Raw genomic sequence first — 27,614 nt, 5'->3', positions numbered from 1 at the left:
TCAGTATGATGATGCCCGAGCATAAAGAGCAGATTCTGTTTTAAATTCATTGACAGCAAGCCTTGTAATCCATCAAGCATGCTAATGATTGCCTGGTGATGCTTGCCTGGGCAGCAGGTGTGTGCATATGTATCCATTGTCATGAGCTTCAACTCCCAAAATTAGGGTCACTTTATTTTTCAGAATGACTCTTAACTTGTTGTGCATTCCTGGTTTTCTTCACATTAATCCATTGCAGTCAAGGCTGACTTGCTTCCTCTTCAATTCTGTAGGGGTTGAAGTAATTATGGGGGTCAACCTAGGGACTCGTCTTCTGCAGATGAGGTAGTTGGGTTTCTGATGGAAAGGTGGTTTACAATGTTGCTCTCAAAGCTACTTGAGCAAGTTACTGTGACCTGCTTGTCACACATGAAAGGACACATTTGATTCAACCTTTACGATTGTGCTAGAATTATAAATATATGTATTAGGAATAATGAAATGTTCATTCCTAATCTGTTTCCATTGGTAATGGATAAGTGTATAATTTTAATATTTGTTTAAAATAGTTTAAGCAGGTAAATGAAAGCAAGATCATCCCTTTCTTCCCCTCTGCCTGGTTTAATTAAATCCCAGCACGTTAAACTGGTTTAGAATTTTATGCTTGATGTATACAGCAAATAACAATGGAATTAATTAATTTGGTTATATGTCATAACGCAAGTACTATATTGCTGACTAGTAATATTTTCATAACTTGTATACCATTTTGTGTGACACTTAAATGTTGGCGCACAAATATCACAGGTACAAGTTTCTTTGGCTTTGAATCCGTATGATTCCCATTTCTCCACTACCCTTTTCTAAGTTGTTGTGTTGGGCCAGTTACTGCCTCGTATCAGCCTTAGTGTGTCATTTCTTTTTTATCTGCTGACAAAGGGAATGATTTACATAACTATTTGCCTGTTTTCTTCATCCGTCTTGTGAACAGGAGCTTATGTTTATCCCTTTTTCCAGAGCCAAACCTGAGTAATAAGAATGACTATTGTACAAAAGGACTGGAATATATTGCCGAAAAGATTATTTAATATAGGTTGAATTGTTGAGCAATACATTGTTTGCTCTGATGGGCATGAAGCTTACCAAATTTATAATATTTACAGAAACTCGGATGCACAAAACCCTAATGCCATGTGTGAATAGTTACCATAGTCTTGTCTGTTGGACACTGAGAATAAAATGAACTTGACTATCTTGATATAATTTTAATTTTGGATTAATATTTTGATCTTTAACTTTGATCTTCAGATTTCACAGATATCTATTTTTTAATCATTAAAAAAAATTATGCTGCCAGTATAGAGCTGCTTATTCTTCCAAATAACTCGTTCTACTTGGGGACCTCCCATCCACCCTATTGGAGACCTTTGAACTATCTTTAATTGGACTTTATCTTGTACTAAACGTTAAACCCTTTATCCTGTATCTGTACACTGTGGATCGATAGTCATTTTTTTTGCTCTGGCGAAGGTATAAAAAATTTGGGCATGAATTAAGGTACGATGAAGGAGTTTTAAAATGGATTTGAGGGGAAATATTTTTTTTACACAGTAGATGTAGGTTAGAACACGAGGCCAGAGGAGATGGTGAAATTGGAGATAATCACTATGTTTAAGAGACATTTAGACTAGGTATGGAGTTTGTACATTCTACAGGTGTCCACATGGGTTTTCTCCGGGTGCATTCAAAAGATATGCAGGTTTGTAGGTTAATTGGCTTTGGTAAAGATTTTAAGTTGTCCCTGGTGTGTAGGATAGCGTCAGTATACGGTGTACGGGGATCACTGGTTGACGTAGACAGCAGGCCGAAGGTCCTGTTTCCGTGCTATAGAAAATAGGTGCAGGAGGAGGCCATTCGGCCCTTCGAGCCAGCACCGCCATTCAATGTGATCATGGTTGATCATTCTCAATCAGTACCCCGTTCCTGCCTTCTCCCCATACCCCCTGACTCCACTATCATTAAGAGCTCTATCTAGCGCTAGTCAACTAACTAAACTCTGACTTTGTTAATTTTTTATTACATGATGTGAACTTTCTGCTTTCCAAAGAAGTTTAGATGCTGGTGCATGAAGTATTCCACGGTGTTTGTGGTATGGATTCGCTGTTCAGCTCTTGGTATGCATTGTCTACACCATGGCATATTCAAAAATGTATCAAACTTGAGTTCTCAACTTCGGAGCTCCAGGTGGAAGTTTTGACATGATGTCAGTGGCGCACTCCTCTGCACTTTTCTCAGTAATTTTGATTTTTCTATAAGAAGCTGTCAAAGCTATTGATCACCCTAAATACATGAGGTGCTTCTGCATTACTAGTGATATGAAAGTTACATTCTTTAATTTTCTACATTTCTTTTGGCACAATTGAGTGATCCTTCTGCAAATCTCCATTCCTTGAAATCCACCTCCTACGCATAAGATTCCAAAATGTACAAAAGCATTCTCTACCACCTCCCACTTATTTCATCCTTGGTCCTCCATGTAAATAAAGTTAATTGCAATTTTTGTTTTAAAGATCTGTTGTTAATGTCATAAAATAGTTTAAGTCTGGATAAATCCATTCTTCTGTGGAAAACAGCTTTGTGTACATTTGGCCCTCACTTGTGTCATGAATAAAAGCCAAAGAAAAGAGAGTTGAGAATGAACCAAGAGATCTTGTAGCATCTATGTAACACTTTGTGAGACATCACTTACAGCCCTTGGTATGAATATTGATTTCTCTAACTTCAAGTAACCCAGGCAACCCCTCTCTCTCCATCCCTCCCCCACCCAAGTCGCTCCAGCTTCTCGTTTTCATCCAACAACAGCTAACAATGGCCTGTTTCCTTTATCATCATTACTTTTTTGCATATCATTCATTCATTGTACTATATCTCTCTACATCATTGTCTATATCGCGTTTCTCTTTCCCATGACTTTCAGTCTGAAGAGGGGTCTCGACCCGAAATGTCACCTATTCCTTCTCTCCGGAGATGCTGCCTGAGTTACTCCAGCTTTTTGTGTCTATCCAGAATGCAGCATCCAGTTTTAGATTACTTGTGTTGAGCCATATTTGGAGATAATGCAACATGTTTTTCACCACATCTTGGTATACATGATGACAATAAACCAATGTCAACAATATGGCAGTAGAGTTTCTGGGGCATGCGCCAGTAAATCATGACACTTCCCTCCATCTACTTCTTTGCCCAACCTCGTACTTTTTGTTTTGATCCTCGCCCTGCATCACCTCACACCTTTGGGCTATCTTCACCTTTCTCTTTCTATTCTACATCGTCTAAGCCAAGGTTATTTCTCTCTTGTACTGCTGTCATTCTCTACTAACAAAGCTAACTCATCTTTTCATTTTTGCTTGTTCTTCAGAAATGTCAAGCAGTCAGAGCATTTAACTTCCAACCTTTATCACCTTAACTGTATAGTTCTACAAATTATACCTATTTATTTGTTTATTTATCTTTTATTGCTTTAAGTATGCCTCATGATCTTTTTGCAATTTCCTCCAGCATACTGCAATGCAAGCTATAGCGATTTGTGATCCCAGAGCATGAATTGCATAATACGTTCAATGAAAGCACTATTGTCTATGCTGCTTTTATGAGCCTGGTACTTGAAGGAGCTAAATTTGTGGAATTAACCATTGTGGATCCTCTTTGTTATATACCCATTGATTTAGATTCTGACGGTTGAATTAGCCATTATGTGTAACAAAAATGTTTTGTACCAGAGTATTGCAGTCATGCAAATTTAGAAAGGACTCGTATTCAGAGTGTGTCATGGTTTAATGTAAGCAGTTGTGAGATGTTTTGAATAGTTTCAATAGCAATTGATGCATTTCATGCCATTAGTTTATCTGCAAAATGTAATGCAATTCCTAACATATGTACTCAAAAAGATTTTTCTATTCATGAGCATGTTAATGAAAAGCATGACAAAACTTGGAGAAAGGCAAAGGAGGAGGATTGGTTTCATTTTTCTGTTGGTCTCAAACATATTTCGCCCCTTTTATGGATAGATTATTGCAACAGTATGGAAGTCGACAAAGGGAGATCCAGGACAAAATGTGAATTATTGCACTCCTGCAAGGTAGAGGAGGACATTAGTAAAACCTGTACGGTGGGCAAGTGACTGGGAATTGGATTTGAAAATGGCTAAATATAAGGTAATGTATTTTGGTAGGAAAAATTGCTACTTGGAAAAGTGAGTCTTAGTGTGTAAAGTAATTAAAGGATCTCAAGAGCACAAGTATACAATGAATTGCATCTCTGCTAAATTAAACCATTCGTAGAAGGGTAGGAAAGCAAGCTTGACACCAAGATATATTTCTTAGGCCACTGCTTTAAAATGTGAACAGTTCTTCAGAATCTGTGTTGAATGATACTGCATGTAATTATACTTGCTGTGTTTTATACTTAAAAAATGAGGTGTCGGAGGAACTCAAAGGGTCAAGAAGCATTAGGTTGGTGAGGGAGAGGGGGAAAGGAGGAGAGCTATCAACATTTTGTAGAGCAACCTTGAATCTGACCTGATGCAGGGCCTCAAACATATAAGATAATTAGGGGATTGGACACATTAGAGGCAGGAAGCATGTTCCCAATGTTGGGGGAGTCCAGAACAAGGGGCCACAGTTTAAGAATGAGGGGTAGGCCATTTAGAACGGAGATGAGGAAGAACTTTTTCAGTCAGAGTGGTGAAGGTGTGGAATTCTCTGCCTCAGAAGGCAGTGGAGGCCAGTTCGTTGGATGCTTTCAAGAGAGAGCTGGATAGAGCTCTTAAGGATAGCGGAGTGAGGGGGTATGGGGAGAAGGCAGGAACGGGGTACTGATTGAGAGTGATCAGCCATGATCGCATTGAATGGCGGTGCTGGCTCGAAGGGCTGAATGGCCTACTCCTGCACCTATTGTCTATTGTCATCCCAAAACATTGACAATTCCTTCCCATTCCAACTCCCTGTCAACAAATGCCGCTCGAATAGTTAAGTTCATTCAGTAGTTCATTTCTTTGCTCCTAATTCCAGCGTTGGCAGTCTCCTGTGTCTGTCTTTATATTAAAAAAGGGGTTGAGGCACTGAAGAAGATGCAGAGAAGATACACAGGTGTGATATCAGAGAAGTAAGAATATATCCCTTTCGAAATGATTAACAGACTGGATTTCTTCTTTTGAGAAAAGGCAGTTGAGAGGTGGCCTAGCACAGGTCACCAATGTAAGATGTTCACAAGAGTTCTAATAGAGAATTCAGAAGAAATGCCTTTCGAAAAAAAGTGTTGCAAATGTGGAATTTGTTAACATGGCGAGTGATTGAGATGAATAGAATATGGATGCATTTAGGAAGCAGATAGATAAGCAGATCAGACTGTTGGGATTAAAGAGTTATGCTAAAGAGATTTAGCTGAGGTAAAGCAAGAGGAGGCTTGCATGCAGATAAAATGCCAGCATGGGCATGCTGAACTGAATGACCTGTTTCTGTGCCATTAATGCGATGCAAAGAATGTTTTTATCCCACAGCAATTGTTCCAGGCTTGCATGGGCAAGTGGTTTCAATTTATTTTAAACTCCTGAACAAATTACATTTTTCAGTCTTTGAAAATGTTTATCTTGTCATAATTAAATTTTCCAAGCAACTTGAAGCTTTGCAATATCCAAACCTTTTTTATTTGTGAACTGTAGGTGAGTGGGCAAAATCATCTCTGACCCCTCTCACCCTGGCCACAAACTCTTTGAAGTACTTCCTTCTGGAAGGTGACTCCGGACTGTCAAAGCAGCCACAGCCAGACATAAAAATAGCTTTTTTTCCCACGAGTGGTAGTTCTACTCAATAACCAAAGTCTGTAGTTTCTTTTTTGCTCTGGTTTATTTTCACCCACATGTTTAGAACGTAATGTTGTATCCTTATTGTTTTCATGTGTTTATGCTTTATTCTTAATTGTTAACTATGTTTGTGATGTCATTTGTGAGTGGAGCACCAAGGCACATTCCTTGTATATGCATACTTGGCCAATAAACATTCATTCATTCATTCATTCAATCATAACTATCCACCACAAAGTTCATAAGTTATAGGAGCATAATTAGGTCATTCGGCCCATCAAGTCTACTCTGCCATTCAATCATGGCTGATCAAGGCTAATCTATCTTTCCCCCTCAACCTTCTCCCATAACCCTTGACACCCGAACTGATCAAGAATTTGTCAGTCTCTGCCTTAAAAATATCCAATGACTTGCCCTCCACAGCCTTCTGTGCCAGTGAATTCCACAGATTCATCACTCTCTGACTAAAGAAATTCCTCCTCATCTCCTTTCCAAAGGTGTTGAGCTTTAAACATGCTGCTCCAGCCACAAGGCATTTCTTATTTTTCTAACTTTGTCTGTTTGACTGAGTAAAGCTGTCACGAAGCTGAGCAATATTCTAATAAAATGGAAAATTATGTCCTTATGCCCTCTGGTTCTTGATTCCATTGCCCTACTTTAAAAACAAACTTTTGTTTTAAACCCCATCTATTCCTCCTTGTGACTTTATACACCTCTATAAGATCACCCTTCAGCCTCCTATGCTCCAAGGAATAAAGTCCTAGCCTGCCCAACCTCTCCCTATAGCTCAAGCCCTGAAGTCCTGGCAACTTCCTCTAAATCTTCTCTGCACTCTTTCCATCTTAACAACATCTGTCCTGTATTAGGGTGACCAAAATTCAATACAAAACTCCAAATGTTGCCTCACGAATGTGTTTGAATTTGATGTGAACCTCACTGAAAGCCTCCTTGAGCACGCAATCTACCTGTGACACCACTTTCAGGGAACTATGACACACATCCATGTGACAATAAACTAAACTAATCTTTTAGATCCTTTAACATTCCCCAGGGCCCCCCATTCACCGTGAAGGTCATGCCCTGGTTTGACTTCCCAAAAAGCAAGACTTTACATTTATCTGCATTAAACTTTATTAGCTATTCCTCGACCCACTTGCCCAGCTGATCGTGATCCTACTGTAATTTTTGATAACCATGTTCACTATCTACGATAGCACCTACTTTAGTCCGATCTGCAAATTCACTAATGGTGCCTTGTACATTCTCAAACAAATCGTTGTTATAAACCACAAACAACAATGGGCCCAGCACTGGACCCTGAGGTGCACCACAAATCACGAGCATCCAATCTGGAAAAACAATCTTTCATCATCGTCCTCTGCTTTCATCCATGAAGTCAATTCTGTATCTGGTGGGCTAGCTTGCCCTGGATCCCATGCAATCTAACCTAGAGCAGCCTACCATGTGGAACCATTCAAATGCCTTGTTGAAGTCCATATAGACAATCTCTATGGCTTTTCCCTTGTCAACCCGGTTACTTAAAAAACTGATTTGTAAGACACTATCTCCCACGTACAAAACTGTGCTCTCTATTGCTAATCAGCCCATATCTACCCAAACACATACATATCTTATCCCTCAGATTCCTCTTCAGTCACTAGCCTACCACAGATGTTAGACTCGCTAATCTATGGGTCCCAGGATTTTCCTTGCAATCCTTCTTAAAAAGAGGCACACCTCATACCCTCTGGTCTTGTATTGAACAATGATTCGTATATCACAGCCAAGGATCCTGCAATTTCTTATTTCGCTTCCCACAGTTTCCTTGGATATATCTGATCAGGCTCGGGAGATTTATCTACCTTCGTACTCTATGGGATGTCTCCTCGACCGTAATACGGACTGTTCTTAAGACATCCCCATTAACTGTTCCTAGTTCCCTCACCTTCATGTCCCTTTCCAAGGAAAAAACAGGAGATACACTCATTGAGGACCTTGCTCAACTCCTGCTGGTCCACACATAGATGACCACTTTGGTTTCACTCTCTGGTTATCCTTTTTCCCTTACAAGTACATCTAAACATAGCACAAAAAGTAAGGAAATTTATGTTTGGCAGATTATTTCTTTGTTGTAACAATGCTTCTTGGCAATAAATCTTATACCGTTGGAAAGCCTATTTATTTCCCTTTTAAATGGTGCCACATTTGTAAGGAACATGCATTTGTGGGATGAGCAGCAGAGCTGAGTATGTGGGTTGTGCCCATGAAAAATCTGAACAAATCTCTGCCAATGCCAAACAGCTTATTCTGCCATTGGCTCTTGTTCGGTGTTGTTTGGTGGATTGGATGATTGAAGTCTGAAGAAACAAGACATATTGGCAATTTAACAATTTATTCATTTAATAAACAGGAGCCTCAGTAGCGTGTGGAAGAACCATACACAGCCACAACAGCCTGGCACCTCCTCCTCATGCTGGTCACCAGCCTGGTCACCAGCCTGGTCACACACTGTTGTGGGATGGCATCCCATTCTTCAACCAGCATTTGTCGCAAGTCAGCCAACGTGGTTGTGTTGGTCACTCTGGCACGAACAGCACGCCCAATCTGATCCCACACCAGCGCAAACGGGCCTGACGGTGAAGGGCAGTCATGGCAGGCCTCCTGGCAGCCCTATGAGACCGGAGATCGGCTGCGTGCAGTCTGTTCCGAATTGTCTGGGCAGAGAGCCGTCGGCCATATCGTCCTGCAAACCTTGACTGCAAATCTGTAGAAGACAGCCTACGGTTCCTAAGGGCTGACAAGGTGAGGAAACGGTCTTCTTCGGGTGTCGTCTTCTTGGGACGCCCACTTCGCGGCCTGTCTCTGACATCCCCCGTTATATGGAACTTGGCCTTCACTTTGGAGATGGTACTAGGGCTCACTCCAAATAATGCCGCAACTTGGTTTTGCGGAACACCAGCTTGAAGTTGCCCTATCGCACGGGCCCTATCCAGATCAGTCAAACGTGGCATGCCAATTCTTGGAGCAGACACCTACTGACCACTGTAGCAGGGCCCATGCTCACAGATGCTGCCAATTAGGTGCCAATCAGGCACCTGATTGTCAGCACCTGGGGATACCAGAAGCTCAAAACAAGAGTCAATAGCAACAGCAGAATAAGCTGTTTGGCATTGGCAGAGAAGATTTGGCAAATTTTTCATGGGCGCAACCCATATACTCAACTCTGCTGCTCATCCCACAAATGCATGTTCCTTACAAATGTGGCACCATTTAAAAGGGAAATAAACAGGCTTTCCAACGGTATAAGATTTATTGCCAAGAACCATTGTTACAACAAAGAAATAATCTACCAAACACAAATTTCCTTACTTTTTGTGCTATGTTTATTTGGATTTCCCTTAATAGTTCCTTAATATTATTTGACAGAGCTATCTCCTGTTCCCTTTATGGCCTCCAGTGTGTGTAACATTTTATTTTTGTTGGCTTCGGGAAAACAATTATTAGAAACTAAAAAGGAAAACTGGTCAAGATTTGCCTTTAAATTCACTTTCAGTGTCATATGTTAATCTGTTTCAGATTTTTGATTAAGGCATTTGAGATTTCCATGGCGTCTACCTGGGAGAAGATAAGGGATTTTTATGACTGGGCTGTAGAAAATGGAGGTAAGTTAAACAACACAGTGTGACCTTGAACACAACTTGTTCCCATTTTTAACAGGTACAAGGATGGTTTACAGAATGATATGATAAAAGTGCGTTATCGATTTTACAGTTTACAGTTTTCTTGGCATCAGCAATTGCTCCATACTCCTAGTGGATGGGCCTGAGTTATTTTTGCTCCATTGAATGGTTCAGAAGAATGGTCCAGGGCCTGATCAGATATATCCGAGGACATTGCGTGAAACTAGAGAGGAAATTGCAGGAGCTCTGGTTGAAATTTATGAGTCGTCCTTAAATACAGGAGAGGTGCCGGAAGACTGGAGGGTGGCAAATGTTGTGCCTCATTTCAAGAAGGGCTGCAGGGAATACGCTGGGAACTATAGGCTGGTGAACATAACATCTGTAGTTGGTAAGTTACTGGAGAGTATTCTGAGAGATAGGTTATACAGGCATTTGGATGGGCAAAGGCTGATTAGGGATAGTCAGCATGGTTTTGTACGTGGGAGGTCGTGTCTCACAAATCTGATTTTTGTTTTTTGAAGACGTGACCAGAAAGGTTGTAGGGCAGAGCTGTAGATGTTGTATACATGGACTTCAGTGAGGCGTTCGACAAGGTTCCGCATGGTAGGCTGCTCTGGAAGGTTAGATCACATGGGATCCAAGGAGAGGTAGCTGAATGGATAGCAAATTGGCTCCATGGAAGGAAGCAGAGGGTGATGGTGGAAGGTTGCTTCTCAGACTGGAGGCCTGTGACTAGTGGTGTGCCTCAGGGTTCACTACTGGGCCCCTTACTATTTGTCATCTACATCATCTTCTTCTTGCGTTTGAGGCAGCAGAAATTATGTAATGCTTTCCAGGCGCTATAGTCAGTGCAATTTGCTGTTGTCAAGGGCTGTGAGGTCTACCAGGGGGATGGAGGACAGTGCAGTTGAAAATGATGTGCTTGATGTACATGAAAAACTAAATTGCATAGCCTTTTGGCATAACTGCTACTCAATGTTTTGGGCATGTTCAAAATAAAACAATAAAGCAATTATTTCCTCAAAAAAGGATTCAATCGGATTTGTGACACATTACCTCCTCTGCAGAAATTCACACTGAGTTTCAAGATTCAAGATTCAAGAGATTCAAGATAGCTTTATTTGTCATCCAATATTGGACGAAATTCAGTCACCCACAGTCCAACAATAAAAGCATTAAATAAGCATTAAAATTACACAACCCCAAAAAAAACCCCAAAACACAGTCCAACAATAAAAGCATTAAATAGGCATTCAAATTACACAACCCCAAAAAACCCCAAAACACAGCCCAACAATAAAAGCATTAAATATGCATTCAAATTACACAACCCCAAAACCCCCCAAAACACAGTCCAACAATAAAAGCATTAAATAGGCATTCAAATTACCCAACCCCAAAAACACACAAAAAAAGAAACATCCATCAAAGAAACATCCATCACAGTGAGTCTCCTCCAGTCCTCTCCTCACTGTGATGGAAGGCCACAATGTCTTTCCCTTCTCCTGCTGTCCTCGCCCGCGGTCAGGTTGTTGTGGTTGTAGGCCGCGCCGGACAGTCCACAGCGGGCCAAGCCCAAGGCGCGTCGCGTTGCGTCGCAGCCGCTCCCGCAGCCTCCGAAGACGGCCGGCTCCGCTGATGATAAGTCCGATCCGGGGCGGGCGAACACGCTGCTGCTGCCGCTGTTGTTGCACGTCGGGGCGGTCGTGGCTCCCGACATTGAAGCCCTCGCCCAGCAGAGAAATATCCCGCGGCCTATCTTGGGCCGCGCCGGACGGTGAAATGTCCGCGCCCCATGCCCCGCGATCTGGGGCGGGCAAACCCGCTGCCGGAGCTCCCGATGTCGGCATCCACGCGGCCCGAGCCTAAGGCGAGTCGCAGCCGCTCCCGCAGCCTCCGAAGACGGCCGGCTCCGGTGATGGTAAGTCCGATCCGCGGGCTCTGCGAACCAGAGCCCTGGAGGCCGCCAGCTCCAGGAGTTGGGCCGATGGTAGGCCGCAGCAGGAACGGAGACACGGCCCAGAAAACAAAGGTCGGGTCTCCGTTCGGAAGGGACATCTATTTACAATGTTACAGTTCCCCCCCTCCCCCCCACATACACACATAGTACAAAAACACCACATCACAACTACAATTAAGACAAAAAACAACAACAAAAACACAAAGACAAATGGACCGCAGGTGAGCCGCAGCTGCTAGGGCAGCGCCGCCATTTTGGTTTGTGCTTTGCCTTTCTCGGCAAATATTTGATGTTTACCTCAAAATTGAACCGATCAACTTCCCTATAACTGATGTAAGGCTCACCAGCTTGTGGTTTCCAGGCTTGTCCAAACTGCCCAAGGGACAGCATTAATGATCCTCGTCTTTTGATATCTTGCCTGTGGCTATCAAAGATGTTAAAAAAAAAAAAACATCAGAACGCTGTAATGTTCTCTCTCGCTTTCCTTCGCATCTTCGGTTAGAGCCCATCTGATCCTGTGGATTTATCCTCCTTAATTGACTCCAATATTTCCAGCACTTCTTCCTTCCTGAGACAGATGTGTTTCTGGAAATCAGTCTACCCATCCCTTACCTCCTTAGTCTCCACATCCTTCTCCCAGGTGAATACCAATGAGAAGTATTATTTAGGATCTCGATCCTATGCCCTGGCTCCATGCAATGATTACTCCTTTGCTTCCGAAAGGGACCCAATCCTTACTTAGCGACCCTCAATTTTCTAATATAGGTACTTGTTTGATAACAATTTCCTATATCTGACACTTTCTGATTTATTTTCCACAATCAAACCTTTAATATTCTTCATTAACCAGGGTCCCCTAAATGTACTATCTTTTTTAATCTTACCCTTAGAAGGATATTGCTGACTCTGAGCGCTTACTCTCTCGCTTTGAAATGCCACCAACTTATCAAATGTTGTTTTTTTGAACCCTCCTGCCTCTGTAGTAGTCTGCCTTTCCCAATGTGATGGTCACCGTTCCCAATGGATTTGTCCACAGATGCTTCAATCATTTGACTGTCCTCACTAACTAAGATAAAGTCAAGTGCAACACCCCCCCTCAGGGGCTGTAAAACTCTACGCACTGCATTAAAAAAAACTATTGAATCCATTTTATAAATTTCTTCTTGAATCCTAGATATTTCTTCTTGAACTAAAGTATTCCCAGTCAATACTGGGAAAGTTAAAATTCCCTATTTCTACTACAACTAACACAACACCATTGCTTTTACACCTCTTTGTGATCTGCTTACATTGCATGCTCTTCCGATTCCCGCTGACTATTGGGAGACCTATGGTATAACGCCATCAAAGTGACCACGCTTCTCTTATTCCTAAATTCAACCTATAGAGTCTCGTATGCATATTCCTCTGGAATATCCTCCCGAAGCACTGCCATAATGCTCTCCCTGATCAGCAGTGTAACACTCCTATTTTGCAACCCGCCCTGTCATGCTTAAAACTTCTAAACCCTGGATTATTGAGCAGTCGGTCCTGCCCTATTATCAACGCTTTTCTGTGATAACAATATTATAATTCCATGTTTTGATCCATGCTCTCAGCTCATCCATCTTGTCTGTGACATTCCTTGCATTAAAATAAATGTATTAAGCAAGTGGCCTCGCATGCATCCCTTCCTGTCTGTATGTACTCTTCCCACTGGACTGGCATGTTTTATTTTGCACACATAAGTCAGCCTCGGGGTCGTGTTACTCTGGGTCTGTCATTCTGGGTATTATGCCCCCCCCCCCACACTTCGCTAGTTTTAACCTTCCTGCAAGGATGTTGGTCCACTCCAGTTCGGGTGCAGCTCATCATTCCTGTATAGATCACCTATGTCCAAGAAGAGATCCCAACAATGGGTATAAACTTGACCCACCAGCTCTTTAGCCACACATTTATGTCCTATCTTCCTATTTACTTACTAGCATTTTATACAGCGCAGGAGGATGAGGGGGAATCTTACAGTGTACAAAATCATGAGAGGAATAGATCGGGTGGATGCACAGATCTCTTGCCCAGTGTAGGGGAATCGAGGACCAGAGGACATAGGTTCAAGGTGAAGTGGTAAAGGTTTAATAGGAATACGAGAGGTAACTTTTTCACACAAAGGGTGGTGGGTGTATGGAACAAGCTGCCAGAGGAGGTAGTTGAGGCTGGAACTATCCCATCGTTTAAGAGACAGTTAGACAGGTACATGAATAGGACAGGTTTGGAGGGATGTGGACCAAGAGCAGGCAAGTTGGGTTAGTGTAGCTGGGACATTGTTGGCCGGTGTGGGCAAGTTGGGCTGAAAGGCCTGTTTCAACTCTGTATCACTCTTAGACTCTATAACTCTAGGGAAGGATCCTGAGATTGCAATCCGAGTAGTCCTGTTTTACAAATTTCGACCTAACTTTAAATACCCTTTGTACAACCACACTTCTTGTCCATTCTGTTAGTAGCAATGGAGACAAAGGCAGCTGATTGCTCACCTTCCCCTTTCAGAGTATTTTGTACCCACTCAGACCTCTTGACCCCAGCAACATGCCACCGTGGAGTCTCGCTCTAAGTCTCAGAAATGGCTGTCTGTGTAGATACAAGGAAATGCAGATGTGAGTTTACAAAAAAAGATGCAAAGTGGTGGAGTAACTTCAGCGGGTCAGGCTTCATCTCTGGAGATAGATACAAAAAGCTGGAATAACTCGGCAGGACAGGCAGCATCTCTGGAGAGAAGGAATGGATGTTGTTTTGGGGTCGATACCCTTCTCCAGCATCTCTGGAGAAGATGGTTAGGCTACATTTTGGGTCGGGATGAGTCTGAAGAAGTATCCTGACCTTAAATGTCGCCTGTCAACGTTCTCCAGAGATGCTGCCTGACCCATTGCGTTACTCAAGCGCTTTATGTCCTTGACTGCCTATCCCCCTGACTATTGAATTTCCTTTCATGACTGCTTGTTTTGATTCTGTCTTTCTTGCTGTGCAAAAGAGCCAGTCAAAGTGCCACCAGCTTGGCTGCTGCTGCTCTACTCTTGGAGGCAAATCTCTCTCCCCACCTCCCCAACATTATCAACATTGGTATTCCTCTTTGAGAGGGGAATAGTTTCAAGATTTGTATATTTGTGAATTGAAGTCTTTTTATTCTAATTGACTCTTTGAAATATGTGTTCTTTTCAGACAAGAGGACAGAACACTGGTTCCTGGTTTATTCGCCCATTCCCATTTTGGTGACCTTCATTATTTACCTTCTAATCTGTAAATATGGACCGAAGTACATGCTGAGCCGAGAACCATTCAATCTGAAATATCTACTTATTGTTTACAATTTTGCCCTTGTCGGGATTTCAGCTTACATTTTCTGGGAGGTATATATGTTTCTTTTGAACTGTAATTGTGAATATTTTGCTTTTTATTTGAGTCATGTGCTTGCTTGGTTCTATTGATTTAAAATTGTTCTGTTGACAACCAGGCTGACCAATTATCCTTTATCTCCAGACAATGTGCTGCATATTAATTGAAGGAATAATAATGTTATTTTGCTAATTGCTTAAAATTAGCATCCACAGCAAAGGTTTGCCTTTATAACTGGTTAATGAGAGTAGCTGTGAGGAAAAATAAATATACTGTTTGCTTATCCACATTTACTTTAGACTTTTATATATTAGAGATACAGCGCGGAAATAGGCCCTTCGCCCCACCGAGTCCACGCCGACCAGCAATCACCCCATATACTAGCACTATCCCACACATTAGGGACAATTTACAATTTTACCAAAGCCTATATTAACCTACAAACCTGTACAGCTTTGGAGTGTGTGAAAAAACCAGAGCACCTGGAGAAAACCCATGCGGTCACAGGGAGAACGTCCAAACTCATGTGGTCACAGGGAGATTTTACAAATACAGCACCCGTAATCAGGATCGAACCGGGTCTCTGGCACTTTGGCACTGTGAGGCGCCACAGTGCCGCCCCTAGATGTACACAAAACTGAGAAAAATATTTTCTCAGTAACGCCATGCATAGCTTCTTGATATTGTTGAGATTTTCCATAAGTGAGAAAATTACTATAATCTCGTGATATGCTAAATATCCTTTCCACTACAAATGGGTGTATTACCTGACTGGACCAGTATTTATTGTCTTTATGAAGGTGTAGGTGAGCAACTTGAATTAGTATAGTCTTGTCCTAAAGATACCCGTGGTACAGTTTGGTAGTGAGTCCAGGATTTTGAGTCAGTGACAATGGAGAAGGATGATTTAGACATCGAAAATAGGTGCAGGAGTAGGCCATTCGGCCCTTTGAGCCAGCACCGCCATTCAATATGATCATTGCTGATCGTCCAAAATCAGCATCCCATTCCTGCTTTTTCCCCATATCCCTTGATTCCGTTATCCCTGGGAGCAAAATCAAACTCTGAGGAATATATAGGCAATGATTTTCCCATGTGCTTGTCAATTTTAACATTACCACTGACATTCAAAGTATGAATGTAAAATGTGTTTAATGGAACAGATTAAGACAATTTTCTAAACAGAAACAAAAGTAGCCAGAAATCTCATTACAGGCCATCAGTATTTATGTATATGAAGTTACTTGCAGCTCCTGTTCTAATTAGTGGAGATCAGGGGTGACCCATGCAGAACTCACTGACTCATCAATTTCACCACTAATTTCCATCCTGCTCTTAAATTTACTTGGACCATCTCCGACATCTCCATCCCATTTCTGGATCTCACCATCTCCATCACAGGAGACAGACTTGTGACTGACATTTACTACAAACCTACTGACTCCCATAGCTATCTTGACTACACTTCTTACCACCCTGTTTCCTGTAAAAACTATCCCCTATTCCCAATTCCTCCATCTATGCTGCATCTACGCCCATGATGAGGTGTTCCGTACTAGGGCATCAGAGATGCCCTCATTCTTTAGGGAATGGGGGTTCCCCTCTTCCTCTTCCGTTATAGATGAGGCTCTCACTGGGGTCTCCTCAATATCCCGCAGCATTCAGCCGTCGCATGCAACATATAATCCTCCAACATTTCCGCCACCTCCAACGCAATCCCACTACTGGCCACATCTTCCCATCTCCACCCCTTTCTGCTTTCCGCAGAGACCATTCCCTCCGAAACTACCTGGTCCACTCGTCCCTTCCCACCCAAACCACCCCCTCCCCAGGTACTTTCCCCTGCAACCGCAGGAGATGCAACACCTGTCCCTTTACCTCCCCCCTCGTCTCCATCCAAGGACCCAAACGGTCTTTCCATGTGAGGCAGAGGTTCACCTGCACCTCCTCCAACCTCATCTACTGTATCCGCTGTTCCGGGTATCAACCTCTCTACATCGGCGAGACCAAGCGCAGGCTCGGCGATTGCTTCGCTGAACACCTCCGCTCAGTCCGTCTTAACCAGCCTGATGTTCCGGTGGCTCAGCACTTTAACTCCCCCTCCCATTCCCAATCTGACCTTTCTGCCCTGGGCCTCCTCCATTGCCAGAGTAAGGCTCAGCGCAAATTGGAGGAACAGCACCTCATATTTCGCTTGGGTAGTTTACACCCCAGCGGTATGAACATTGACCTCAAACTTCAGATAGTCCCTGCTTTCTCCCTCTATCCTCTCCCCCTTCCCAGTTCTCCCACCAGTCTTCATGTCTCCTTCTACATCCTATCTTTGTCCCGCCCCCTCCCCTGACATCAGTCTGAAGAAGGGTCTCGACCCGAAATGTCACCCATTCCTTCTCTCCAGAGATGCTGCCTGACCCGCTGAGTTACTCCAGCATTTTGTGTCTACCTTCGATTTAAACCAGCATCTGCAATTTTCTTTCCGACACAGGGGTGACATTCTTTTGTGTAGTTTTGTCTGATTTGAACTACACCTCCTGACATACACCATGCCATTTGATTCTATTTCATTTCTTGCTGAGTGTAGTTGTGTTCATGCATCTTGTTAACATGAAAAAAAATTGCATTTTAGTTCCTCGTGACATCAATTCATGCAAACTACAGCTATCTTTGCGAGCCTGTGGATTACAGCAACAGTGAACATGGATTACGGGTAAGAAGAATGCCTCTTGTAATAATGTCGTCCTTAAATTTTGTTTGATTTATGGAATAGGGAACCATTATAAAATATGCACACTTGTTCACTTGTTACTCCATTGTATAGCCATGGGAAAACTTGGTGTAATTCTGATTTGATATCTCATAGTTAATTTCATTCATTGGTGATTAAAATAAATTGCTGTCAAGTTTTAGAGTTTGAAATGGGAGGCAAAGTAAATGAGACCAAAGGTCAAGGTGATGAAACTATACAGATCAGCATCTCTTGTAGGATACTTTTACAAAAAAGGACTGTTATTGGCTGTATATAACACTTGCAAGCAGATGTGGTTGCTCCTTGCCTTGCATGTCACTGGTTTCTTACTGAAAGCAGGTTTTGTTAACAGTAAATAAAGCAAACCTTGTTTCAGATCATTGTTGTTTTATTCCGTGACGTAAAATATATAGAGCACTATGTATGCTCTATATAGTTGCTTAGTTCAAAATATATGTGACCTTGCTTATAAAGAACAGGCATCGCTAGTTCTGCTGTTCATTTTTTTTAGTCAGTTTTCTTTGCATTTTCCTTCTGACACCCATGGTGAAGCCCACAGTTGTTTCAACTTTTGGCCTTTTTTTTTAGATACATACAACAGTTTGAAGCCTCATCCCTCTGTTCTAATTTTGCAAATTCCTTTCTAACTCACAAAACTTGGCCATCTTTTATTTCTCCATTCCCAAGTTGATAGATCGAAGATTTCCAACACCATTGTGCAGGCTATCTGTGGATACATTTCCACTGTTTGTAATGGCTTGGGGCTTGGACCGCAGTTCAATCACAATAATCACTTGCTGTAAAATTCAAAAACGTAGTTATTGATGTTGATTCTTTAGTTGCCACTTAGATAAACTGTAAGGAAATTTAAGTTTATATAAACTTAAATTGTCCATGGTTACAAGGTATATAAATGTAATCATAGTAGTAAGAACTTGTGTGCCTAGAAAGTGGAAGATTTTCTATACAAATGTTTAAACTTCTGCACTATTGTCTACTTTACATGTGCTGATGCGGTAGCTTCATTTTATGTCTCTTCTCTGTGCTGCACCAGTAATTTTTGTACTCTTTGTGTTCTAACCAAAGATTTGGCCTCTAAATGTCTCGATTAATGATGCATGCTGAGGATGTGAATGTTTGAAGAATTTTTCTTTTGTAATCATTATTAATTGTTGAATTAACATTACTGGGAATTCTAAGACAACATTTGTCAATCCGAACATCCTATTTTCAAGACGCCACTTATTTGAAAGTGTAAAGGATATACGCAGAACTGTAACATTCACAGTTTGTTGATGAATGCAGTCTTGTTTGAAGGTTGAGTGTATGTATAGATTACAAGGTTAGCAAATTTAGTCGTAGAAAATCTTTTCAGATTTTTTGGGGGGGGAAATTAGCACAAAATTAGGTTGATTTTTCGTGTGCCATATGGTCTGACTATTTTAGAACTGGCTGCTTGTAGGTGATTGTTAACAACTCAGCTTACTGGTGTTCCTTGTAGCAAGTTTTTGGTGAAAACTAATCCGTGGAAGGGCTCAAAATGAGGAGTAATTTATCCAACATTATTAAGCCCAGTCACGAAGTGCCAGAGTAATGCAGGTCAGGCAACATCTCGGGAGAACATCGAAATGTAATGTTTCAGGTCAGGACCCTTCAGGCTGATTGTGGTTGGGGGAGGTGGGGGAAGAAAGCTGGAAGATACGAGGGGCGGGAGATACGGGGGGTGGGGGTATGTGCCGACCAGCGATCACCCCATACATTAACACTATCCTACATACTATGGACAATTTTACAGGTCAATTAAGCTACAAGCCTATACGTACTGGGAGTGCGGGAGGAAACCAGCACACCTGGAGAAACCCCATGCAGTCACAGGGGAAACATACAAACACTGTACAGACAGCATCCATTGTCAGGATTGAACCCGATTCTCTGTCTCTGAGCCACTGTGCGGCCCAGATTCCAGATGAACCTGGAGCAAAAAAAAACCACCTCGAGCAGAGCTCAGCAGGTCAGGCAGCATATGTGATGGGAAATGGACGGATGACATTTTAGGTTGAGACCCTTCCATTTGATAAATGTAATGGATCAGTTGTCATCATAAAATATAAATCGACCTTTTAGACACAGAATTCATCGAATGTTGTTGGACTCTGTGTTAATTTTTTCCTCCAATGGCAATGGACCTGTTTATCATTTTGTTTCTAAATTTAGATTTTGCAGCTTTTTATCTCTCTTTACAGATGGCAAATGTCTGCTGGTGGTTTTTCTTCTCCAAAGTAATTGAACTGATGGATACAGTAAGTGAATACCTTTTTTAAAATCTAGGTTCATTTATCTTTGCAGTTTTATTGGATATTAGATGCAGCACTAGGCTCAACCCAGACATGAGTTTATCAACAAAATGTTTCGAAATTTAAGACCAATGTTTTCATTTTACTTATTTGGATGTTAACTATTTTCTTGAAAATTGCCTCCCATAATTTTAACTGGTTAGTGACTGCAAGATTGTCAGTGAAATTAAAACCACAAATACACACTGGTACACATTAATGCGTGATGATAGTTTGAGTGTTGTTCATTAGTACAATTGCAATACATTTCTAGAATAAAATTGCTGCCCCTTGTCAATGCAATGACAGAAAAAAGGACTTAATTATTTGCCTATCAATACTGATCAGTACAAAATAACATTTGACTTGGATCTATTTAGGTAAATTGTTGCCTGAAAGTCAGAAAATTCCAGATGTTAAATGCATTAATATAGGCTAATGCACCATTTTCAGTCTATTTCCTTGATGGACTGACTATTAATGGGTTCTTTATTACTATTGAACAAACAGCAGAAAGGCTCTTGAGCCTAGTCTATATTCTTTCCTCAGAGTTCCAGAAGAATGTTTGTGGAGATTTGGTGTAATGGCAGGCCTATTTGATAATCACTCAATTACATGACTGCTTTGAGATATAGCTGAAGGAAATGTTGAGATGCCAGAGGAATTAGGCTTTTCTCTCCCCTTGACCTGAAGTGAGCGATAAGCATTTAGGTGTAGTTGCTGAATTTGCTTCGAAGATGAATGATTATGCATGTGGTTATGTACGAGTTGAGTCTATTAGAAATCTCATGATATACAAACTCTCATTGGAAAGGCAATTGTGTTAATTTGGAAAAGAAGATTAGGAACTAGAAAATTATCAATAATAAAGGTCTTGTTGAGTAGCTTTAAGTTTATTTTTGTTTCTGCAATCTTAAAATACTAAAGACTGTACAGCATGTAACATTGTTTAACAGAGTATCTTTGCAAATGGTCTGTGTGATGGGTGGTCAAGTCAAGTCAAGTCATTTATTTGTCACATACACATACTCGATGTGCAGTGAAATGAAAGTGGCAATGCCTGCGGGTTGTGCACAAAAATAATTACAGTTACAGCATATAAATAAAGTTAATAAGTTACTAAACATAGCACAAAAAGTGTCGACAAAAATTTAGTCTCTGGGGTTATCAAAGTTGACAGTCCTGATGGCCTGTGGGAAGAAGCTCCGTCTCATCCTCTCCGTTTTCACAGCGTGACAGCGGAGGCGTTTGCCTGACCGTAGCATCTGGAACAGTCCGTTACTGGGGTGGCAGGGGTCCCTCATGATCTTGAGATAATATCAGTCCGCATATAACATGTTGTTATGACAGAATCAAACCACCTGTATTTTTAACTTTGGTTGAAATAAAAAAGGAACAATCAATATAATAATAATATATTCCTTTATTTGTCCCACACCAGGGAAATTTACAGTGTTACAGCAGCAAAGTGGATAGCAAGAGATCATTCATTATAAATAAAAGTAAAGACAAGGACAAATTGTCATCAGTTTACTGTGTATATTGTCGTAGCTTGGATATTTGCCAGTTTGCAATTAGATTGATGAGCAGGGTTAGTATCCTGGTTTTAGAACATTGTTTCAATTCAGCCAGCTATTAATTAATAGTATCTGAAATATATGACTCTTGGCTAGTGGGTAGGAGAACAAATTGGTAACTTGCTACGTAGCCCTTAGTGGCATTATATGTGGAGCTTTAAAAATCTCAGCATCTCCCAATTTGTGTTAGTCTAAAATTGTATACGATTGTGCAATAATCTTCATAGTCTAGTTAAGTATCATGTTATTCAACTTTATTCCGCATCAGCTTATCCATACAATTTAATGAGCATTCCCAGTATAATTTTCAGTTACCATGCTGCTAAATGCTTTTGACATTCATCTCCATGTACAAAAGTCCTGTACAAGATGAGACTGAATGCAATTCTATCAGAAATTTAATCTCCCAGTGAGAAATATGATTTTCATGGCTTCAAAATAGATTTTGAATAACGATGGGTATAATATCAGAGACTTTGTACTTCGAAAAGCATTTTGTCCAGATTAACATTCTTAGTGGCACTGTTCAGTAGATATGAATAGCGTGAATCAAATGTAATGACCTACATAATTACTGAACTAAACCACGCTGGTATGCACATGGATATAGAATTTTGTTTCAATGGACTAGAAATGTAACAATACTTTTTTTTTTTAAATACTCTTGCCGAGATTTCCCAATCTTATTCATTGTTGTCCACATAAGACAAAGGGCACATAGGCTTGATCACTGAAGTAGATGCTGCCTTCTATTTCATATGAAATGATTTCCATGCAGCCCATGTTAATCTTGATATCTTTTCCTTTTTCACTTTGCTTCAGTCTGTTAATTCCATCTTGTTTCCTTTTGGCAGGTATTTTTCATTATGAGGAAAAAGCACAATCAGGTCACATTTCTTCATGTTTACCACCATGGCACAATGATTTTCAATTGGTGGGCAGGAGTAAAATATGTACCAGGGGGGCAGTGTAAGTATTCAGATAGTGGATCTTTCTGAAAAATATGGACTTTGCACAAAGTAATCAATCATTTATATGTAATGCGAAATCTTGGAAGGAAAGTTGCAGTTAATTCATTAGTAGATTAGTAGATGATTAGTAGGTAAACGATAAGTCCTGACGCAAAACATCACCTATCCATGTCCTTCACAGATGTTTCCTGACCTGCTGAGTTATTCTAGTCCTTTGTGTTTTAATTAATATTCCAGCATCTGCAGTTCCTTGTCTCTATATTTTGCTTTGCTTCTACACAGAAAATAACCCAGTCTGACAATTTGTAGATCAAATCATTGGTGCTTTTAGACTCCCTCCTGTTACATCACCCACTGTGTGGAATGGGGTTCTCTGTTGTTTTGATCAAACAAAGAAACTCTCTTGAATAATGGCATCTTGCAGTACAAAAGAGGCCAGTTGGGCCATTGTTCTGTGCTAGATTTTTGAAAGAGATGAACAATTGAGCCTGATATTCTAACCCTGTCACCATTAAACTCTGCAAGTGAGTTGTCTGTACTTGCCCTATTTAAAAATATCAATGTAATTCAATTTCATCACTCTTTATCATCACTCAAACACTCAGTGTTTTCCAGGTCATAATGATCCTCTAAAATTATTTGTGCTCTTAACTTTATTGCCAATTTTTCATTTGATCTATGACCACACAATGCCCATTGCAAAGGAAAGAATATTTTTATTGAAGTCCATAATTTCTAGCACCTTTTGTAGAGCATCTTCTCTTAGCCTTCTCTCCCCTATGGAGTTCATTTGCAGTCCCTTGGGTCTTTATAAGCAGTGCAATGTTACTGTTTATGAAGAACAAGGGACTGCAAATGCTGTCAGCTAGAGAGAAAAAAACCCCATCTGCTGGAGAAACATTTTTACCAGTTGCACCTTGAGTCACATCTACCCCTCCTCTCCCGTGCATTCTGCAGCATCCCAAGATTCAAGAAAAGGGTTGGCCTGATGGACCCATTGTTTCTGCCTGCTCTTGCCTGACAGAACCTATCTCCTCGTACTTCAACTCTATCCTGTCTTTTCTTGTTCAGTCTCTTCGCACCCAAATTCCGGGACACCTTGCATGCCCTGCACCAGTTTGTAAATTAAAACCAGTATGCCCTACTGCTTCCTTGTTCCCCACTGCCTCATCTTCACCATGAATGTCCAGACTTTGTACACCTCTATCCTTCATTAGCTCCCTGCCACAAAATGCTCTCATTTGCCTGACAGACCTTATTCTTGCTCTAAATCGCTTCTCTGTTGACTCCTTCCACTTTCTACAAATCAGTTGTGTGGTTGTGGGCCCCGAGTATGCCTGTCTTTTAGTTGCTTATCTGGAGCAGTCCATGGTCCAAACCCACACTGGCACTGCTCCCCAACTCTTTCTCTGCAACATCAATGGACACATTGATGCTGCTTCCTGCACTTGTTTGGAACCCGTCATTTTTATCCACTTTGCTTCAGATTTCCACCCCACCCATAAAATGACGTGGAACATTTTTGTTGTCTCTCTTCCTTTACTGGACCTATTATTTATTTCCTGAGATGGTAACGATCTACAGACAATTACTCTTAACCCACCAACTCGAACAACTACCTTGACACCACCTAGCCATTAACTTGGCTAAATGCCATTCCTTTCTCTCAGTTTCTCTGTCTCCATTGCCTCAATCGTTTCAACGTGAGGTGTTCCGTCTGATATGTCCTCCATTTTCAGTAAACTTGCTGCCTGCTACCTGCCTCATCCTTCCCTCACACCTCTTTATGCTGGCAATCTCTCTACCCTATCGGCCCTAATCCAGAGTTTTGACCTAAACGTCAACCATCCCTCTGCCTCCACCAGATGATGCTCAACCTGCTGAACTCTTCTGCCAGTTTGTGTTGCTCCCTATTTATGGAGTGTCTTATTCCTGATAAGCCATGTTTAACAAGACCCTGGAGAGAGCATTATCTTAAAGCGTTGTGCCGAGAATTGTCTAAAATACTCCACCTGAGCCTGAACCCATTATTTCAAAAGGTTTAGTGTAACTTGGTTACTTTTGTGTTCAGTGTGTCATGTTGAAACAATTATGTATTTAATAAACTACACTGTCACGTTTGTTGACATATGTCCACCCTGCCACCCCTAGTTTGTTCTTGCATCTCTACTCTTAAATTTTAATTTCAGACTATATTGCATTTGCAATACCTTAATTCTCAGTTATCCATGATAAATTGCATCTCCCATATGTTTGTCCATTTTACAGGTGTATGTCCTCCTGAAGTCTCATTTTAAGGTGTACTTTGTCAATGTTTATAATGCCCTTATCTTCAAAATGGTCGTCCTTTTGTGCATAAACATGATCCATAGACTTCTATTAGCTTACAAGTGAAACATAAAAGTAAATCTAAAATCAGGTCCTGGCTGTAGAAGTCAATTACTGCATGCTTTGTTGGAGCCAGCAACTATTTCCTATTTCTTTGTTAATGACTCATTCATGTTGCTACAATCTATTTGATATCAAATGCTACTTTTTTTAGAATATATTAGTAATGGTCCCAATATTATATAAGCAGGAAGTGTGAATCTAACGTTTCATCATTTTCTCACCCCACCCAACCATCATACACACTCTCGTGCCCAGAATACTGTGGTATTGTTGCAGCTTGAAAGGGTGTTGGCTGTGGTAACCAGCCACTGACAATTGTTTTCCATTGCTGTGGGGAAATATTGTTTTAAAACTAGAGGAGATTGGTAAAATCATATTAGGAGTTTACTGGTATTTTGCTCACAATTAATCTGAGCTATAAAGAGGCCTTGGTAACAGTAGCAGTTGTAGCTTGAAGACAATTATTCCTTTGCCATTCCTGCCACCCTTCTCCCATTCATTATTCCAATCATCATTCCATCTGCTACGAAGCTTCTCTTGCTTTTTTCCTAAATCTAACTTCATGTGGGGTGGCACAGCTAGTAGATCTTTGGCCTCACTGCGCCAATAACCTGGGTTCAACCCTGACTTGGGTACTGTCTGTGGGACATTTCCATGTTCTCCTTGTGACTGCACGGATTCCTCCAGGTGCTCGTGTTTCCTCCACATCCCAAAGAAGTGCAGGTTGGTTGGTTAGTTGGCCACAGTAACTTGTCCTGAGTGTGCCGGGAAGTTGATGAGAATATGGGAAAATTATAAGTTGGGTTAATGTTGGAAGGAACTGCAGATGCTGGTTTAAACCAAAGATGGACACAAAATGCTGGAGTAACTCAGCAGGCGGGACCGGCAGCATATCTGGAAAGTAGGAATGTGTGACGTTTTGGCATGTAGGATTTGTGTAAATGGATAGTTGATGGTTGGCATGGACACAATGGGCCAAAAGGCCTGATATTGTGCTGTATCTCTAACTTAATGATCTTCCATAAAAGTTAGAACAAATAGGATGGTCGAATCAGTAATTCTTTACACATTGCTGGATGTTGCATCCATTATGATTACAATATAATTAATGTTCATTAATATTATTTGTCATCTTCAGCTTTCTTCATTGGCATGTTGAATTCCTTTGTGCATATTGTGATGTACCTGTACTATGGCATTGCTGCAATGGGACCACACATGCGCAAGTACCTGTGGTGGAAGCGCCATCTCACAATGATTCAGCTGGTATGTTGATAATTTAAAAATGTGTAGAGTTAAAAATATCGGAGTGCCAGAAATCCTGACTTGGACATAAAATGGAGATGTAATAACACCTGAATATTCAACCCAACCCATAATCTTCCCTTTTGTTTATACGTCAACTCTTATATTTGGATAGACTCAAAAAGCTGGAGTAACTCAGCTGGACAGGCAGCATCTTGGAGAGAAGGAATGGGTGATGTTTCGGGTCGAGACCCTTCTTACAGACTCCCTTATATTATACCTTATATTTGGATATCTCAAAGTCTTCATTGCATCGTGCATAATATGGAAAAATTATGGAACAATGGGGAGGGGGGAGAACAAAGGACAATGTGGACCCGGCGTGGGAGGGGAGAATAAAAGGAGGAGTCGGCATACTTTGTAACTTTGTCTGAGCTGTAGGTGGCTGCTATTTGTATACATTGGGTATGGAAGCAAAGAATTTCACTGTGCCTTGTCACGTGTGACAATAAAGTATTGCATTTCATTCCATAATTAACTGCAGGTGTGGTGTTCAATCTCAGCTGGGCTTGGTCTTACATTTTCATTGTAGTGCTGATATTGGTGCCTTCTCTTTTCCGGCAATGTTGGCAATTGTAGCCAAACCTGCTGCCTGCACTAATGTTCTAACACTGGATGCCAACTTTGTTCAATGAGGACAACTTCAAATGCATTGAAGGTGGAAGTTGTATCTTTGTGATTGAAGTAGAGCTAGGTCTCTTCCTGCTGTTGCAAGTTTAAAGAAAATAAATTGAGATAAATGGAAAATAAAATTTGCTGACTTTCTACATAAGTTCACAAGACGTTGGAGCAGAATTAGGCTATTCGGCCCATTAATTCTGTTATCATATCATATCATATATATACAGCCGGAAACAGGCCTTTTCGGCCCACCAAGTCCGTGCCGCCCAGCGATCCCCGCACATTAACACTATCCTACACCCACTAGGGACAATTTTTACATTTACCCAGCCAATTAACCTACATACCTGTACGTCTTTGGAGTGTGGGAGGAAACCGAAGATCTCGGAGAAAACCCACGCAGGTCACGGGGAGAACGTACAAACTCCTTACAGTGCAGCACCCGTAGTCAGGATCGAACCTGAGTCTCCGGCGTTGCATTCGCTGTAAAGCAGCAACTCTACCGCTGCGCTACCGTGCCGTTCTACTTGTCAATCATGGCTGATCTATTTTTCCCCTTTCAACCCCTTTCTTCTCACTCTCCCTGTAACCTTTGACACCCCTTCTCATCAAGAACCGATCAATCTCTGCTTTAAAAATACCCAATATCTTGGCCTCCACTGCTGTCTGTGCCAATGAATTCCACAGATTTCCCACCCTTTGGCTAAAGAAATTCCTCCTCATCTCCATTCTCAAGGTATTCCTTTTATTCTGAAGCTGTGACCCTAAACACTCCCACTGCTGGAAGCATCCTCCACATCTACTCTATCTAGGTCTTTTATTATT

The 27,614-nt window shown here is 41.3% G+C and overlaps 1 protein-coding gene across 3 annotated transcripts in view; it reads left to right on the top strand.

Annotated features, from left to right (window-relative positions):
* LOC144598358 (very long chain fatty acid elongase 4-like) overlaps positions 1–27,614 on the top strand; it is a 49,296-nt gene that overhangs the window by 13,314 nt on the left and 8,368 nt on the right. Inside the window, exons 2-8 of one of the 3 annotated variants that reach the window (XM_078408426.1) lie at positions 4,047–4,193; positions 9,416–9,501; positions 14,672–14,859; positions 17,472–17,552; positions 19,835–19,891; positions 22,356–22,470; positions 26,002–26,129. In XM_078408426.1, the coding sequence (XP_078264552.1) occupies positions 9,444–9,501; positions 14,672–14,859; positions 17,472–17,552; positions 19,835–19,891; positions 22,356–22,470; positions 26,002–26,129 (627 nt within the window). In that variant the 5' untranslated portion in view covers positions 4,047–4,193; positions 9,416–9,443. Of the gene's footprint in view, positions 1–4,046; positions 4,194–8,249; positions 8,642–9,415; positions 9,502–14,671; positions 14,860–17,471; positions 17,553–19,834; positions 19,892–22,355; positions 22,471–26,001; positions 26,130–27,614 lie in introns of all 3 variants that reach the window. The other 2 variants (XM_078408427.1, XM_078408425.1) reach the window with 2 other exon arrangements.

This window comes from Rhinoraja longicauda, chromosome 11 (assembly GCF_053455715.1).
Source record: "Rhinoraja longicauda isolate Sanriku21f chromosome 11, sRhiLon1.1, whole genome shotgun sequence".
NCBI lineage: Eukaryota > Metazoa > Chordata > Chondrichthyes > Rajiformes > Arhynchobatidae > Rhinoraja > Rhinoraja longicauda.
Note: the sequence above shows the minus strand (reverse complement) of the source record. Positions and strands in the feature narration are given on the sequence as shown.